We start from the raw sequence: 17121 nt of genomic DNA on the forward strand, positions 1-17121 counted from the left end.
AGTGAGAGTGTTACAGAAGCCAGTGGACACAGACAGACCCAGAGAAAGGAGTGCGTTGCTATGTGTTTGTAAGTGTGTACATGTAAGTGCATTCACCATTTGTAAATTTGTGTGTTTATACACTAGGGCAGCAACTATTAATAAGTATTTTCATCATGGATTAATTGTTGTTCATTTTGTTAATTTCATTTACAAAATGTAAGAAAATAGTGAGAAATGTCCATCATAGTTTCCCAGAGCCTAAAGTCACATCTTCACATTGGTCGTTTTGTCTGACGAGCAAAACAAATTCCAAAGATGTCTTATTGACAATGAGATCAAACAGAGAAAAGCAGAAAATCTTCACTCTTGAGAAATTTCAACTGCAGAATGTTTGGCATTTTTTCTAAATGAATGACTTAAACTATCGAGTAAGCTATTAAAATTCATGTCAATTAAAGGGGCATGCCACTGATTTTAGAAACTGTATGTTAGTTCATTTTTTGTTTTCAAAAGGTCAAGAGCCTTTGAAAACGCATACAGAATATAACATAACACAAAACATTATGGAATACTTATGTCTTGTGTGGCTCTGGGGGGGCTTTAAAAAGTCTGAAAAGAAAGGCCTTCATGATGTCATAATGGTGTCATGTCATGTATGTAGGCTGAAAGACGTTTTCAACGGGACATGTGCATTAAAAACTGGGGCTATGACTTTAATTCTGACCTTTTTGTTTATCTGTCTCTTATGAGTTTCCAAATTTTATGGAGACATAGTACTAAATTGCTTGAGCAAAATTTAAATTTTCTGTCCATCAATTAATCATTTAATAAAATAACCATTTCAGCACTGCACAGTGCAGATTTAAATGGGCTGACTAGATTAAGGCAACAGTGGGTGAACGTTTATTGGAGCATCTCTGTGTGCAGCAATTCATTATAAAGAGTTTGTAGTGTTTTCAACATGTTCATGTTGAGCTGATGGACTATAGATCTCTAGTTTTAATTGTAGATATGTTGGAAAAATTGAAATAGTATTCTTAGCGAGCACCTCCATCATTTGTTTCCTGACTACAGTCACAGTCACATGCAACTAATCTGAAACAGGAAAAACTTTTTTCTCAACAGTATAATCCAGATAATCCAGACAACATATTTCATTTCTTTTGCGCAAAAATATCCAGTCTTGCAAAACAGTGTCTACTTATATCTCCCGCAGCACTATTAAACGTTTTCATGGTTATATTCAGGCATTCACTGCACTTGGTTAAGATCAGGGCAGGATAGTGATCTTAGCTTAATACTGAAAAGACAATTCACTTCAAAAAATGCTGCTTGTGAGTATTATCCAAGCAGTGATTATGTTTTTCACTCAGCATGACTGAAAAATTAAATGACTACTATATAAATATAATTTCTAAGAGATGGGGTTGGCTACAATATATGCTTATATACACCTTTGAAGTGTTTGTCAGCAGTTATGTTGTATAATTGGAAATCTTCATCCTGTCAGTGCACTTCCTTAAGGTCACTGCTTTTAAAAGTTACAACCAAAACAGAAATATAAATGAATCTATTCCTGTGTGGAACAGTGATTTGGGAAACCAGAGTGAATGCTTCAAGCCACAAATGCACCCATCGATAAGGTTTATTTCAGCAGTGATTGAATCAGAATGACTAAAAGAAGTAAAATCAGACATTTCTTTCACTTATTTCCTTCACATTTAAAAACACTCAATATTAATTCACATGTCCCAAATATTGTGATGCATGCATGGTGTTGACCAGAAAATGTTCATGATAACAGAAAAAAGTGAGTTGTTGCAGCAGGAAATAATGTGAGGGCCACAGAAATAAAATAGAACAGAGAAATCAAACTGTAGATGAACAAGATTTTTTTTTTTTGTATATATTTAAAATGTGAAATGACAATGACAATACAATGAAATATATCAACAGGAACTAGGTGAATGTGTGATTAGAAATACAGTATTGTACATTGTACATACCATGTACATTGTATATGTGCTGCAGGCATGTTGCATGTATATTGGTCTACCAGAGGATAACAGATGAATGGATTCATATAATCACTTGCTTGCCTTCAGCTGCAAATTGTAACTGAAAAAAGGTCTTATGAGCATATATTCTCAAGTGCGCAGGAGTTTGTGTGCATGCATGCATGTATGTGTGTGTGTGTGTGTGTTTTCGTGTGTGTGTACCTCTGCATGCCTCCAGCTGGCCTGTAAGAACTTTACGAATCTCTGACACCCACATATTTTTCACATCCATGGAAGGAGCCTAGGGAAGAATACACAAGCGCGCACACACACACACACACACACACAAACACACACACACACACACACATCAAGCAACATATACAACAAAGGCGTCCTAACACTAATGCCGTTTTTCTGAGTGAGAAACTGTGGGGAAGCTGTGTGGTGCAACACTGTCCCCGAGAGGAGAACTGTGGAAAAGAGCACTGGTTGCCTCCCAACAAGCATATATGACAAAATGAAATATTAACTGGATCAGCTTTTCAATCAAGATATCATAACACTGAAACTTAAAAGTGCACTTACACATATTTGTTTAATTTACCTTATATATATATATATATATATATATATATATATATATATATATATATATAATTATTTTTTTTTCAGTTTTGTTTTTATATATAAAATAAAAATATTAGATAAGTATCAGGTTAAAAAAAGCATGCGTCTGTGTGAAGGTGAACATAAGGCAGAAGCAAAGGTTTGTCTCCTTCCTGTGGCATCAACATACCTGGATGATGTAAACCTCCTCTCTGCCGTTGTACCACACCTCAAACTTCTTGCTGTCTCCTTTGACGTTCTCTGTGATGCCCACAGCGCTCATCTGGAGAGACAGTAGAACAGAGACACTGTGAGATGCAGAAGCAAATGAGGCTGTATCTGAAATGAACCTTTATTGTTTAGAATATGTTAAATCTTTGACATCAGCAGTTACTGAAAGTTGATGGATTAACACAACCCAAAATGGCCCGAAAACTGAAGGTAACTTCATTTCCAGATTAAACTGTTTGAGAGACCCAGGGAAAAAGGTTGTCAAAGACATGCAGGAACCAACTGGGAGTATGCCGAAATATTTCCTATTCCCATATTTTGCTGTTTGTCAGTTAATTGTCAAATTTTTAGGCCATTATTTGTTTATTTGTAGCTGTTTCTTTAAGATTAACATAGTCATCAGAAGTATGCATACTCTGAATGTTACAAACAGGGTAGGGAAGTCACAAAGTGAAAAACTGACTGAAGGACTAACAGTTTGTTGGTCTTTTTGTTGACAAAAACAAGATAGGGCCACATGGAACTGGGGCTCTTGGGGCTCCCGTACCTCTGGGGCCCAAGGGCAATTGCCCACTTTGCTAGTTGGTAATCCATCTTGATAAATTGTGACTTGTTGTCACAGGATTGAGGTGATTTTGGAGAAGAATAGTGTAGCAGTGTAATTGTGTAGTCTTTGTTACACGTTGAATGACATATAAACACATAAAATAAGCTCTCACTAAAAACTGTAAGTGTAAAGCCTTTAAAGATCTGCTCTCAAACACATGATGCTGCATTTTATTGAGCTGCTCTGGCTCCTTTCATAGTCAAGAGAGTTGGAGCTGGAATGTATCACCAATGACAAATATGAACGTCATGAACACACGTTCATGTGAAAACATTTGCCGCAGGAGGTACTTTAGGGGCAAACAGGATCAGCCAGTTCCAACAGCAGGCAAGAATGTGAAAGGAATTTCTCCAGTCATACAGCAGTTTCATTACCGCATCATTTTATCTCTGTTCATGAATTTCAGCGCACAATGGCAACGTTAGCATTTATTCTGAGTTCTGTGTCTGTCCACCCTCCTTTCAGTACACCTGAGAAAAACTTTAACTGCTAAATGTTGTCTTCATCTTAATGTGTCAGCAGTTAGTTGCTAACTCTGTCTGTCTGCTGTTTGGTGCTGTGCAGGTTGTGTAAAGATAGTTTATCACAGCCTTTTCTATGAAAACAGCTGCCTCCTGCTGCTGGTAACATGGAGGAGCAAATACAACCAAAACAATGATCTAAAATGCTCTGTAGTGCCGAGGAGACCAAATGATAGTTCTCTATGAATGTATCAATTCAAATAACCACTTTCAAATGAAATACAGTCATTTCATCAGGACTCAATACATCAATATTGATTCGTGTTACTGCTACCTGTAGATGGAATACTGCAGTGGAATACTGTGAAACCACAGCCAGGAATCTGTATCATGTGCATGTGTGTATGCACAAGTTAGATCATGAAAAAGAGCTCTACAGCACTACAGGAGGTCAATAACTCCACAGGGAACTTTTCATTAACAGTTAAGTTCAACTTTTTCACAACATTTTTGCCTGGAGAGACCATTAACATGAGCAGTCAGCTTTTAAACGATTGTAGCTGAAAGACAAATTCTACTTTAGTTGTTGCTGTTATAGACCTTCAGAATACAGGGGGGTCTTAATCACTTTGTCACACACCCAGAAGTCATGTAAACTAAATGAAGGGGACAGTTGGTGATGTGTGAAGGCTGATGGTGATGGTCATATCATGCACATCACCATCTGTATCTAACCTTGAGTGAGTGTTTGAAGCTGTACGATGGGGTCTTCTCGTGTCCATCTGTGGTCTCCTCTCGCTTCTTACAAAACAGCAGCATCTTGTCGTAAAGGAAGAGATGCCTCTGCATGGGCTTAAACCTGGCCAGGTCCTTCACCTGAAATCAGTCAATCAGTCAGTCAGTTAGTCTGTTTGCTTGTCCAGCTATAATTTCACAGTTCAACTATTATGTTCATTTAGAAAAGTATAAGTGTATCATGGTCAAATGAAGTGTGGTAACTTGGTATCACAGCAGTAGACACCTGAGGCTATGATAGATTGATAGATTATCTGGTACATGATTCTTGTATTGTTAATGACTGTGTTTCTCCACTAACACCATATTCCTCATGAACCATCTTGCTTCCTGCACTGTGCTCCACTCCCTTGTATCTTTTCCCTTATTGAAGAGGATAAATGTTTTATAGCACACTCTGTCCTTTCATCATCAGTAATTGCAACTCCTGCAATCTTAAAATCCATTTGCAGCAACCTTGTCCTATTTTTGTGCAGACACACCTGAGAAAATTGAGAAAATTTGTCGCTGCTCTCATTAGCGAGTTTTCTTTGTTCATGTTCTTTCTTTGATGACTGTATAAAAAATTGAATACCATACCAATGATTTTGTATGATGATTATGCATTTTCATTCACAACCCTGCTGCTGTGTTTAAAGTTGGAGTGCTGGACCTTTATACATTATCTAAGCCTGTTACATTCAATTCATTGCCAAAAAGTTCATGTACACACACACACACACACACACACACACACACACACACACACACACACACACACACATGCAAACATATATATATGTAGACTGATAATAAAATGAAAGGTATGGCATCCTAAAACCTTTGATTATGTATAGAATGTGGGGTTGTACCTTGTTGTGGCCTTTCTTGTGGTCAGTCCACACATTAAAGGATCCCTGCATCAGCAGCTTCCCTAGTTCACTCAGGTTTCCCTGTGAACATCAACACACAAACGGTCAGACTTTTAGAGCACCACTCAGCATAGTCAAAGCAGTTTTCAACTGGAGGAGGGGATCGAGGTGCCATCTCATGTGTACAATCCCACTGTAGTTCGTTTACTATAGCAGATCAAGTATGGTTAATGCGGAATAAAGGAAAATCTGTTATTCATAAAAGAAGACAAAGGCAAAATATTTTGCAGATATTTTTGTATGACAATATAATGCTTCCGCTTGTAAACAGTTATGTCTGTAAATTTTACTGTACAAGCTGAACTTCGGATTAAACTGCCTTTTTAAATAGAGTAATTTATTATGCAGTATTTATTCCAGCAGTCTTTGTACTGCCATGCACTGTTGCACAACCTGTACCATAGCTATAATAGTAGCTTTATTCAAAGGGATTTTCTTACTAAACCAATTTCTACTGTTCATATTCACTTAACAACCCCTGCTGATAACTATAAAGTTAACTGTTCAGGCCATTAAGCCAAGAAGAACACTGCATTAAACCACAGAAACCCAATACCATCCTATGTATCAAACTTAATTATAATTGACAGCTATGAAGCGCCACACTGAGATTGTCATAAGGTTAAAGTTACACAACAGCGAACCATTCATTAACATGAACACACAGTTAAAGAGCTGTCTAATCTAAACCAGGTGATTTATATTTTCCTTCCTCTTGTTAAATCCAAGGCTGATCATTGTAGGACAGACCTGCACATTGTCTTCAATCTCAGTCTCATTTTATTCTTCTAATGCTCTGACTGCTGGAGTTAATCATACAGGGTAGTATCATTCTGAATGTGTCGTCACAATATTCATATGTAATGATGTTTGTATATCAGAGCTGCAACATGATAGAGTGGAGAGACTTGAATTAAAACGTAAAGTTATCTCCATTGAAGTGAACCATCAATAACATTGTCAACTTTGTGCACAACTACATAAAGCTTGTGAATGCACATCAAGTTACCATCATTGTAGCAACTTCTGTCATTACTGATTAACATTACACATATGTACATTGTGTGGGCTCATTATTGGGCTTGGGTAAAGTATCAACTATTTTCAAGTCAAAAGGCTCAAGTCCAAGTGAACTCATAAGTCACTGGTGTTACAGTCCAAGTCGAGCTGCAAGTCCATTTTAATTTTGTAAAATTGAGTCAGAAGTAATCAAACTTGAGTCTGAATCATGTGACTCAAAACTACCATCTGGAATTTAAGCATCATGAGACATGACTGGCTGAGTCCACGTGGGACAGGCACTACTTCAGCGTGCTGTTAAAAAGCGTACCAAGCGTGGAGAGCTGTGGCAGTGGAGTAATGGTTCTGTACAAGAAAACTAGAGGGAGTCTTGCGATGGGATCACACCAGCTACAACACCAGTCAACATGCTGACATTCTGACCTGTGAGTACTCAGTTGTACTCTGCTTTCATTGGCAGGAACACACACAATTTGATCTCAACTAAACACCTGCAATGTTTTGTGAATGTACCCCCACTTGCTCATTGAAAAGACATTATGATGTACTTTACTTTGCAAGTGACACGACGCATCATAGATCAGCAATTTACTGATAGTTTGGGTAATTTTTTCTTTAGATTTTATTGGCACAATAATTTTGGTATTACAACTGATACAGTTCAGTAGGTGCTAAGAAAAAAATAATCACACTGATTGCTTCTGCAGGGCACCATCTGGGAGAACATCCTCTATTATAACATCTAGCAATGTAAAATTACCTGCAAGGGATTAATTCTCTCAATCATCTTCAACTGACGCATTGATATCACCACTTCCATGTGTTGTGAACAGCTATAGTACGATGTCGTCTTGCTTCATGTCAACACAGTTCTTCTTTATTTCTGTCACTCTATAGCTCTGTGATGTCACCTAGTACCACTACTGATTCTGTTATATAGCGAGTTTCTCTACTCTACTAAGTTTCATGTGATCTAAACAGAGAAGAAGTAGTAGTTTTAAATTTGGCTTAAACATTTTCTCAACTTCTTTATTTTCACAGTGTACATGATGATGATGGTGATGATGATGATGATGATGATGATGATGATGATGATGATGATGATGATGATGATGATGATGATGATGATGATGATGATGATGAATTAATTCTACATACTGACCTCAAAGCCAGTGATGGCTATCTGGTGCATGGAGTCATTGACAGACTTGATGATGTCCAGCATGGTAGCTAAAGCCTCCTCGAGTTCAGCCACCCCCTCACTCTTACTGCATTTTAACATCTCCTAGAAAACAGGAAGAAGGAAGGGGGTTAGAGGGACTGAACAAAGCAGGATAAAAGGAAGCAATTTGGGAGAGAAGAGCAGAGTAGAGTAGAAGTTAAGTTAAGTTAAGTTAAGTTAAGTTAAGTTAAGTTAAGTTAAGTTAAGTTAAGTTAAGTTAAGTTAAGTTAAGTTAAGTTAAATTAAGTTGTTTCAAAACCCATTCAAAAATTAAATAGCTACTTTACTTAATTCATAATTTTAATCTGTGTTCAGTTAACTTAAGATTTAAGTTAAAATCACTGTGTAGTATTAGTGACACATAACTGTGCTTTAATTCTGAGTTTCTGAGCTTAGCAAAAGGAAATTGAATTTTGATATTATTTTGAATTTGTCAAAAGGATGTCCGACCAGCAGCTGCTCTAAATAAGTAGGGCACTGACTTTAGAGGAAACAGATGATATTACGCTGAGTTGTTATACCACAATTCATAGCATTTTAGTTAAGTGTCAGCACATTCAGCTGTGTCCTCAGCTCATTCCTCATGCTTTTGGTTCTTTATGACCCAATTCGAAAAATTTTGCAAATTCTTAACATCCTTCATCTTTCATGACTTTTTTTTCTCCCTTTGGGACATCTGTTTATTAAGATGGAGTGGCATCACAGATCATAACACTGCCTGAGTAAACCACCAATAACTGCAAACTAGGAGAAAATTCCAGCTGAGGCAAAAATCAAGATGCCAGAATAAAGTCCCAGATCTTCACCTTACCCACAAAGACGAATCTGCAGGTGAGGTCATCAAAGTTTGACAATGGGAAACACTGAGTCGGGACCTGCAGAGCCTCCATCAAACGAGGTTTTATCAGATTTGCAGGAAGGTAATAGGGGGGCTTTCACACAACTGATACTTATGATCAAGCAAATCAGTTTTGATGAAATCACAACAGGAGATCTTACTTCTGGGATCTTCTGCTAATAGTATACATTAGCTATTACTTTACAGTGACATGTAGCATAATTGTTTTGTGATTACAAGAGCCCATACAGCATAAAGTCTGTTATTTCCTCTTTTTTGTTAATGTGCTATCAGAATGGTATATTTTATAACATTACTTTCAATAGAAGAATGGCAGTTTATAATTTCACTGATATGAATGTGTTATCAGACTGTGCAAAATCTGCAAAAATGTGTATATTGACAAATAGTTTATTCTAGAACATGGAATGTAAGTTAGAGGAAATTATTATATTATGCTATATTATTATGTTATAATTTGAAGCTGACGTTTGCAGATTTGTTGCAGATGGTAAAAGACTGAAGCCTCATTGTGACTCCAAACTCAAAGAGATTTTAGTCACTCCTGTGGGGGATTATGTGGAGCAGGCTGAACTAATTATCCATATAATTACACAAAACAATGGCCTATTATTAATGTACTGACATATTAGTCAAACAGAATTTGGATAATTTTTAATGGGATCTTGTAGATTAAACAAGCTACTCAACCAAAGCAAGCAGGCAGTTAATGTCATGACTGCATACACTGTCATACACCTGACAGCATTTTAATGTGTGTGTGTGTGTGTGTGTGTGTGTGTGTGTGTGTGTGTGTGTGTGTGTGTGTGTGTGTGTGTGTGTGTGTGTGTATAGGTTGTTACCTTGAGCATGAGTTGGTATTTAGTAATCCTCTGGACAGGCTTCAGCAGGTACGCATCAAGGGAGAGCTTGTGGTCCAGTTTCTTCTGGCATTCCTGTTGTCAGAAACACCAAACAGTCCCCATCAGGAAGGCATACTTAACTTGAAGTAAAAGCTGCAGTAGGCAAAATTTTCATGTCAAAGCACACCTGTCCTATTAGGATAAGTCAAAAAATGGGATAGCAGCATTTTGTTGATGTAACCATAAAGAGATTTCGGAACACAGACTTAAATCTAACATCACAAACAGCACCATAAGATTTTCATGGCTGAACATACTCATGACCTCCATCCCGTGTGTGTGTGTGTGTGTTACCTGAAAGAAGAGGCTGTCTCCACACTGTCTCCAGAGGACTTCAGAGCGAGGTTTATTCTGACAGTACTTCTCATACACCTGAAGCTCTTCTTTCTGTCAACACAAAGACATGTCTGAGTGAGGAGACATCCTTAAATCATCTCTTGTCCATTTCTGGTCAATTTCAGCCATAATTTGTCAATTCTGCACATCGCTGACAGATAGACCCCATCTACTCACTCTGTACCTTTGATGAAAGGAGCCCGTTATCATGAGACAATGTAAATACTAACCCAGTTTCCTACAAATACAAGTTTGCAAATTACTTATTTGTATTACAAAACACATTATGAGTGGGAAACATACTGTAACTGCAGTAAATGGTTGAACACACAAGGCACAGGCTGATACCTGATCAGAAACAGACCTTTACCTGAATCTGACATTCAGAAATGAATAAAGAGAAACAGACTGGATCTTAAAGGAACACAGTGAGAGTTCAAGAATAATAATTACAAAAAAGTATTATAATATAAACTCCCTGGCCACTTTATTAGGTACATCTGTAAAATGTTTTGCAATCCTGTACGACAGATTGACACTGTCAGAGAGGGTATTCATTTTACTACATGTTTATTATTGTGGTTACCATTTGCAATGGACTACTACAAGAGAACTACTGTTCCCCCGTCATGGGGTGGGCTAATTATTGAAACATCTCCTGATATGAGGTTAGTTCAACACCACTGCAAAATGCAACTTCAATACTATATATTTTTTAGTACCTCTCTGACAGTGTTAAAACTGTAAATCAATATCTTTATGGGTGAGCTGATGGATTGGATTAAATTAGATTTTCAAGGTGTAATAAATTGATTAGTGAGTGTACTACAGTGTACTACTCCATTGTATACACGTATACAAACACACATACTCATTCACTAACTTACTCCTTTAGTCTCTTAGATGTGGGAGAAGTATTTATACTTACTTGAGAAAAATAAATAATTTCACACTATAAAAGTACTCAGGTATACTGAACATCACTATGAGTAATTAAAAAAGTTCATTATAATCAGATCAGATCGGAATCTGGTTTATTGCAGAGTAGGTTTTCAAATTAAGTTAAATTAAATATAGTAAGACAGAAAAAATACAAACAAAGCTAAAACAAGCAAGTACTGCAGCACACATTACTCGAATATAAATAGAAAAATTTTACAATAAAATAAAATATTTACAATAAATAACAATAGTATTTCAGTGAAGTGAACAAAATGGGAATAATCATGTAAAATTTAAGGACTTGTTGTACTTAAGTGCAGCACTTGGAAAACTGTACTCAGTTACTTTCCATTCCTCTTTCTACTCACTCGTTTCAGGAAGCAGGTTCCCACCAGCTCTGGTTTCTCTGTACAGTTCTCAAGCTCCTTCAGAAATGTCCTGCAGCACAAACAAAATAAGAACAAACAAACACACATTATAATTTTCTTTTTTCTTTGACAAGCTGGACGATATAATAACCTAATACTTTAAGTGACTAAGCACTTTTTAGTTCAAATAACTTGGATCTTTGTGGGTAATCTGGCCTCCAGTGCTGCTCATCTCAATATCATTTATATATTTGTGCCTTAAAGAGAGGATACTTTGGCCTGTGTTGCTTAGATTTGGAGTTTTTATCATTCTTTTTTAATCAGTTTTTTTTAAGTCTCCTAAATTCCGAGTTCAAGTAGGTTCTTGTCCCTTAAATTAATGAAATGTAAGCCACGGAGTCTAAAGAAGTGGAAAGAATCCAAGGCAGTCTAACGATGTGCCCACCTCACAATTTTACCAGCTACTGTACCAAGAGATGACAAGAAGCACTAAAGTACACAGGGAGAGAAGAACATAAATTGTTTGGTTTGAGGAATTAAAGACAAATCAATGCAACTACAGCTCAAATGTGTGCACATGCTGCCTTCAGACTTACGAAGGTTTAATATTCCTATCTATAAAACTTGCTTTTTTGTTTCATACTGTTCGCACAAATAATTTCAAATGGCAAAGGGGAGTACAAATTGCTGGCTAAGCAACCAAAACTAGACATAGCAGCACTAACATAGTCTGTCAAGCTCTGAATTTCTCAACATGCTGGAGTGGTGTGCACTGGACACCCAAGAGATGTAGCTGGTATCTTTCGTATGAACATTCAAATAAAAGAACATGAAAAAATTGTCAGCAGGTTCAGATATGTAGCACAAAATTAACCTTGTGTAACCTTCTACTCTATGGTGCATTACTAACTGACTAATGTTTTGGGATTACAGGGTCATGTTAGAAAAATTCTCTCTCTGGACTGGAACATCCACTGTGCATGATACTATATCAGGGTTTAGGCTGTCATGAACTGTTGTCATGCTCTTTATTTGTTCTAGTGAGGTTTACACTTACTTTGCACATAGTGTCTTTGCCAGAGCCAGCATTCCCAAACTCAGGGCATTTTCTTTTGTAAAACTGAAACATTGTTTTTGAAAATCCAAGCAATAAAGACTAATTATAACTTATTTTTTCTACTGTAAGCATCCAAACAGGGTTATATTGGAACAAATAACAATTTCATCAAATTTTTATTTATAATCCTGCACAATAATACAAGCACTGACGAGCTCCATACTGCAATACGAGAACAATGCCGTGTCTTAATTTCAATGTCTTCTACATAGACTGTTACCTGGTGAGGATTCTGACTTTTTGCCTGAGAAAAAAGTTTAACCCATAGTTATTTTCAGTTAATGTTTTGTTTGTTGCCATAGCAACGGATATATAAGATCCTCATACATGGTATTTCCTTAAACATCAGCTGGAATAATTAAAATGTCAGCCAGTGGCAGCTGATAAACTCTGCCAGCAACACTCTTCATTGAAATCAAAGTTGAAAATCTTCATTGAAATCTGCCACTGTTATCATTGTAAACTGCATTTTTGGCTGTCTTAGAATAGAAAGGTTATCAGAGGTAGGACAGAAACTAAAGAGGTGGTAGGTGGAGCTATGATGGTTAGCAAACCCAATTGGGATAGGAAATTGTATATTTCACCACATTGGTATACAAATACAAACCTATCTTAATGGCTACATACCAGTAGATAAGAGTGATTTTTCCTTTTCTAAGAAGTCAGTTTGTTTTTCACTTAGGATGACATCTTTCCATTCTCCTTGTTAAATACAACCAAAACCTAGCACCTAGCACTAGCGTCTCATCCAGCCAGCAATCATGGCGGTCATCATAGCAATAACACACAACACTGCTTCTAGCGCAAAGGTGACGTAAGATATAGTATGACTAGCGTCTCATTTTAACAAATAGAGCACACAGAGCTAGCAAAGCTAATTTGTTTAAAATAGTGCTGCATCCTGACTGATAATCCTGATTTCCTGAATTTACATCTAAGGTTAGCAACAGTTGATACCCAAGTTTGTTACAAAAACATTGACTGAAGAGATCACATGGAAATAAAGAGGTTCAAAACAGTACGCCCCCCCCCGCCCCCACTCTGAAATTTTAACTACATGCAAATAGGATGGATATTGAACCCACCAACACACATGATCACCACAGGAATGACGGCTGATAACTGAAATACTTTCTCAGTCCATAATAATATAATAGAATTTAGTGAGTTTATGATACAATATCAGAGCTGTTAAGTGTAGAACCAGGGTCAGGGTGTGTGTGTGTGTGTGTTCTTCTTATATGCTGGTGGGAACCTGAATGCATGCCAACCCATGGAGGACTCACTATGGGAACAAAGATTAAGGTCCACAGGGGTAGAAACCGCTTTTTAAGGGTTACTTTTTACATGTGTCATTCCACTTTATTACACATAACTTTATTTCTGGCCTTTAATGTTGTGAATTCTTTATATTTGTGGATTTCTTGAGTTAATACCAATGTCTGGTGAGAATTTCATGTCATCCTAGTGGAACATACAGCAGCAAATTAGCCAGATACTCTTCTCAGGTGGAGTAGGTAGAGACCAAAACAGAGATGAAAGGAGAGAAAATACTGAGCTTGGTGTAAACGTATTATTATTTGGTGCAGAGTGGTTTTATCTTCTTTTGTCTGTCACAGATTTAATGTTCCCAAGATGATATTGTGTTCCCATAAGTATGTGGCAGGGCAATGTACAAAATGCATCCCTCCTACCTGTTGTGAAATTCATATATCTCTGGCAGATTGCCAAACAGCACATCCCTTTTGTTCTCCAGGGAGGGGGGAGTGAGGTGGCTGAGTTCTGAGTTATCTAGTTCTGCAAAATAACCCTGGGGAGGAGATAAGACAACGAAGAAGAAAAAGAAAATAGACCATAAATTTAGCCATAAATGAACTGGAAAATCAGCAGAACATCATAACTAATCAGTTCAAACAGAGACAATTAGAGACACAGAGGTTCTTAACCTCTACCTATTTGCAGTGTCAAACTCAGTCCACAGATTAACACGTATGGCTGATGAGAATGAATTAAGACTGATATATACTACCATGCTATGATTCATTTGGTAAATATGCTGTACAGGCAGAATCAATACATTCTCGCTGTTTAACCTTTGTTGCATAGGTAATGTAACAGAAAATTGATTGGACATTAAATCTTCACTACTATCAACACTAACAGTAATGTGAAAGTTGGATTTGAAAGGAAAAGAAATGTTGTGTTTTTCTCTGCTGAATGGCAATCAGTCTAGTTACTGAACTCAGGAATGCACCAGTAATCCTACTGGATGTCTGGATTGTATCTGTATTAAGAATTGTATTAAGATTACAAAATTACAAAACCTGATACGCAACATGAGAGTTGGAAATTAAGTACAAGCCCTTTGATATTCTGTCATTGTCCATAAAAGCAAGAATGCTACATCTATCTATTGAAGAACATCTAAAGTTCATCAGATTTTTTATACCTCTAAATTAATGGTGCACACCACTCCAGTATGATTATCACTCATAAAAGTTAACAGATTAGATTACTCCTCATGAACAGCGGACATACTGTACCTCCATGATGCTTTGCAGTTCCTCCACATATAGCCTCTCTGTTTCAATCAGCTCAGTCATGATGTGTCTGCAGAAAAAGAGGAAAGAAAGGGGACATTTCTAATGCATAATGAAAACCTTGTAGGAAAACCATTAATTAATTCATCCTTTCAGCGTTGCTCTTATCCCTTTGCAAACTCACAAACAAACTAATGAATCAGTAACAAGCAATAAACATGTCAGTGAAGTGCTCTTTGGTCACATGAGACCAGCATTTTGCCTCCTGAGCCAGTCTATGCTGCAGTTCTGCTTTTGTTATCTGAATTGCCCACTTGGACCCTCTAACTAGCTAATGACAGCAACATGAAAACACAATAATGGCTTTTCAATCTTGGTACAGCAGTAATGACACGGTCTTTGGGAAGAGTGTTTTATGGGTGTTTTGAAAGAGCAGTTGAAATCAGACTTCATCAGGATTTGTCTCCCAATTGACAAAAGAGGAACCATTACACAGAAGCACATGGCAAACTTGTGCCTCACTGTGGAAAGAGAAAGAGTAGCAAAAATAGCTTCTTTGTTCCCTTGTTTCAGTCATCCTCAATCCAGTTTACCTTGTATACATAGTTTTAGCCATTTAAGCCTATTCACTGCCACACACTATTCACTCCTATAAGAAAAGCCTAATTTCTGTGATCACCATAATAACAGGCTACAACAAGCAAGCTAATAATAAAGCACAGAACTCTCCTGTGAGATTCAGTCAGTCACCCATATTCACCATGCCTTCCACTATTTTATGTTGCTTCCCGTACATCAGTAACTGTATCCTTATCTTCATGTTCGATTAGAAGGGCTTTGTGAGTCTTCGCAAAACTGCAAATTATGTCCAACTTGCACGAGTTACTAAATCAGTGCTGTTGGAAACTTTTCAGCTAGAGGAGGTCAACTTTTTAGACTCCAGAAATGGACTGAAAAAGAATGAAAAAGACCTAAAACATGAAACAAAAGTCTGCTGTACATGAACGACATGATTGCCTATAGTCTACAGGATGCGTGCTGATCTTTCTCTGCAGCTATTTTTTTGGTATTAATGGGGTAAATCTCAGGTATAAGGAGTAGGAGTAAGTATATTTCTTATACCTGCCTATACATGTTACTACACCATTGGGTTTAGATTGAATATGAAAGTTTATTCTTGACTTTAGAAACAGTGGTTTGAAAAACTATAAACATTTTTACTACTTACTTTCTGTTTTCAAAGCTTTCAACCATGTGGAATGAGATGTGGTTGAAAGCTCTGGAGAAAGCTTGTAAGTGAGATGAGCTGAAACGTTTTAGTCAAACTAGTTTTAAAACCTTTATTATACCCATAAAAAAATCAACCTGGACAACACAAATATGTACAGGCAATAATGGTCCTTTTTTTGTCCCATGCAAATGTGCTAAAAGGCTGTTTGATGTACATTATAATTTTATAGGCCAATAAAGCTCAAAGCAATTGCATCGGATGTTGCACACTGATCTCACACACACACACACACAGAGGAACTGGATGCAATGTTTGTCTGTCTGCGAACGCTTGAGCATTGAGGAACCACGGATTTCTGCTTGTTGCTACACATCTGTGCTGTGAGTGGACATCCCTCAGCAAGACCCAGACTGTAACTGAAGTGCTTCTCTCTAACCTCATTATAACTATGAATGTCCACAAGTATAGGAACACAAAGGGCTAGTCTCATGTGCTCAGGGCCTAATTGTGTGTGGTTGCTATCTTAGAATATGCTTACAACATAAGTGTTGGCACTGATTTGTGCAATTCTACACATGTGCTCATGCACACAGACACACACTTATTTTCCTGTTGATGTACAGCCATAATGAGGTTAGGTCGCACATGATAAGTGTATCAGGTGATGTAACTCTGAGGACATGCATTCTTTGTATTGCTGAATATTATTAAATGTTAAATGAATATTCTTTGTCAACAGTTCCAAGCAAATAATTGGGTACACGAACCACAAACGTTTCACCTCAATAGCTTTTTATATAATTGTAAATCCCACTACAGGGTTTAAGTATTGAGATTGGTATGTGTCTGTAGTGCTGAGAATAGTTAAGTGCTATGGTTTGGTATGGTTTGGTGAAGCACATGAATCCTCCAATCATGTATTTCTAATGATCTATCTCTCTCGATGGGCCATATAAACATTTTAAAAAAGTCAACTTTATTGTTCCTGAGG

The 17121-nt window shown here is 37.1% G+C and overlaps 1 protein-coding gene across 2 annotated transcripts in view; it reads right to left on the minus strand.

The window, feature by feature from the left end:
• The window catches only part of mcf2l2 (MCF.2 cell line derived transforming sequence-like 2), a 124370-nt gene that overhangs the window by 39040 nt on the left and 68209 nt on the right, over positions 1-17121 (minus strand). For both annotated transcript variants that reach the window (XM_071487343.1, XM_071487344.1), the window contains 10 exons: positions 14903-14969; positions 14054-14169; positions 11243-11312; positions 9891-9983; positions 9537-9629; positions 7776-7898; positions 5534-5614; positions 4623-4763; positions 2779-2871; positions 2202-2280 (listed from right to left, as the gene is read on the minus strand). In XM_071487343.1, coding sequence (XP_071343444.1) covers positions 2202-2280; positions 2779-2871; positions 4623-4763; positions 5534-5614; positions 7776-7898; positions 9537-9629; positions 9891-9983; positions 11243-11312; positions 14054-14169; positions 14903-14969 — 956 coding nt within the window. The remainder of the gene's footprint in view (positions 1-2201; positions 2281-2778; positions 2872-4622; positions 4764-5533; positions 5615-7775; positions 7899-9536; positions 9630-9890; positions 9984-11242; positions 11313-14053; positions 14170-14902; positions 14970-17121) is intronic.

Source organism: Trachinotus anak, unplaced genomic scaffold, assembly GCF_046630095.1.
Source record: "Trachinotus anak isolate AG129_WGS33_773 ecotype Australia unplaced genomic scaffold, CSIRO_AGI_Tana_v1 ptg000010l, whole genome shotgun sequence".
Taxonomy (NCBI): Eukaryota; Metazoa; Chordata; class Actinopteri; order Carangiformes; family Carangidae; genus Trachinotus; species Trachinotus anak.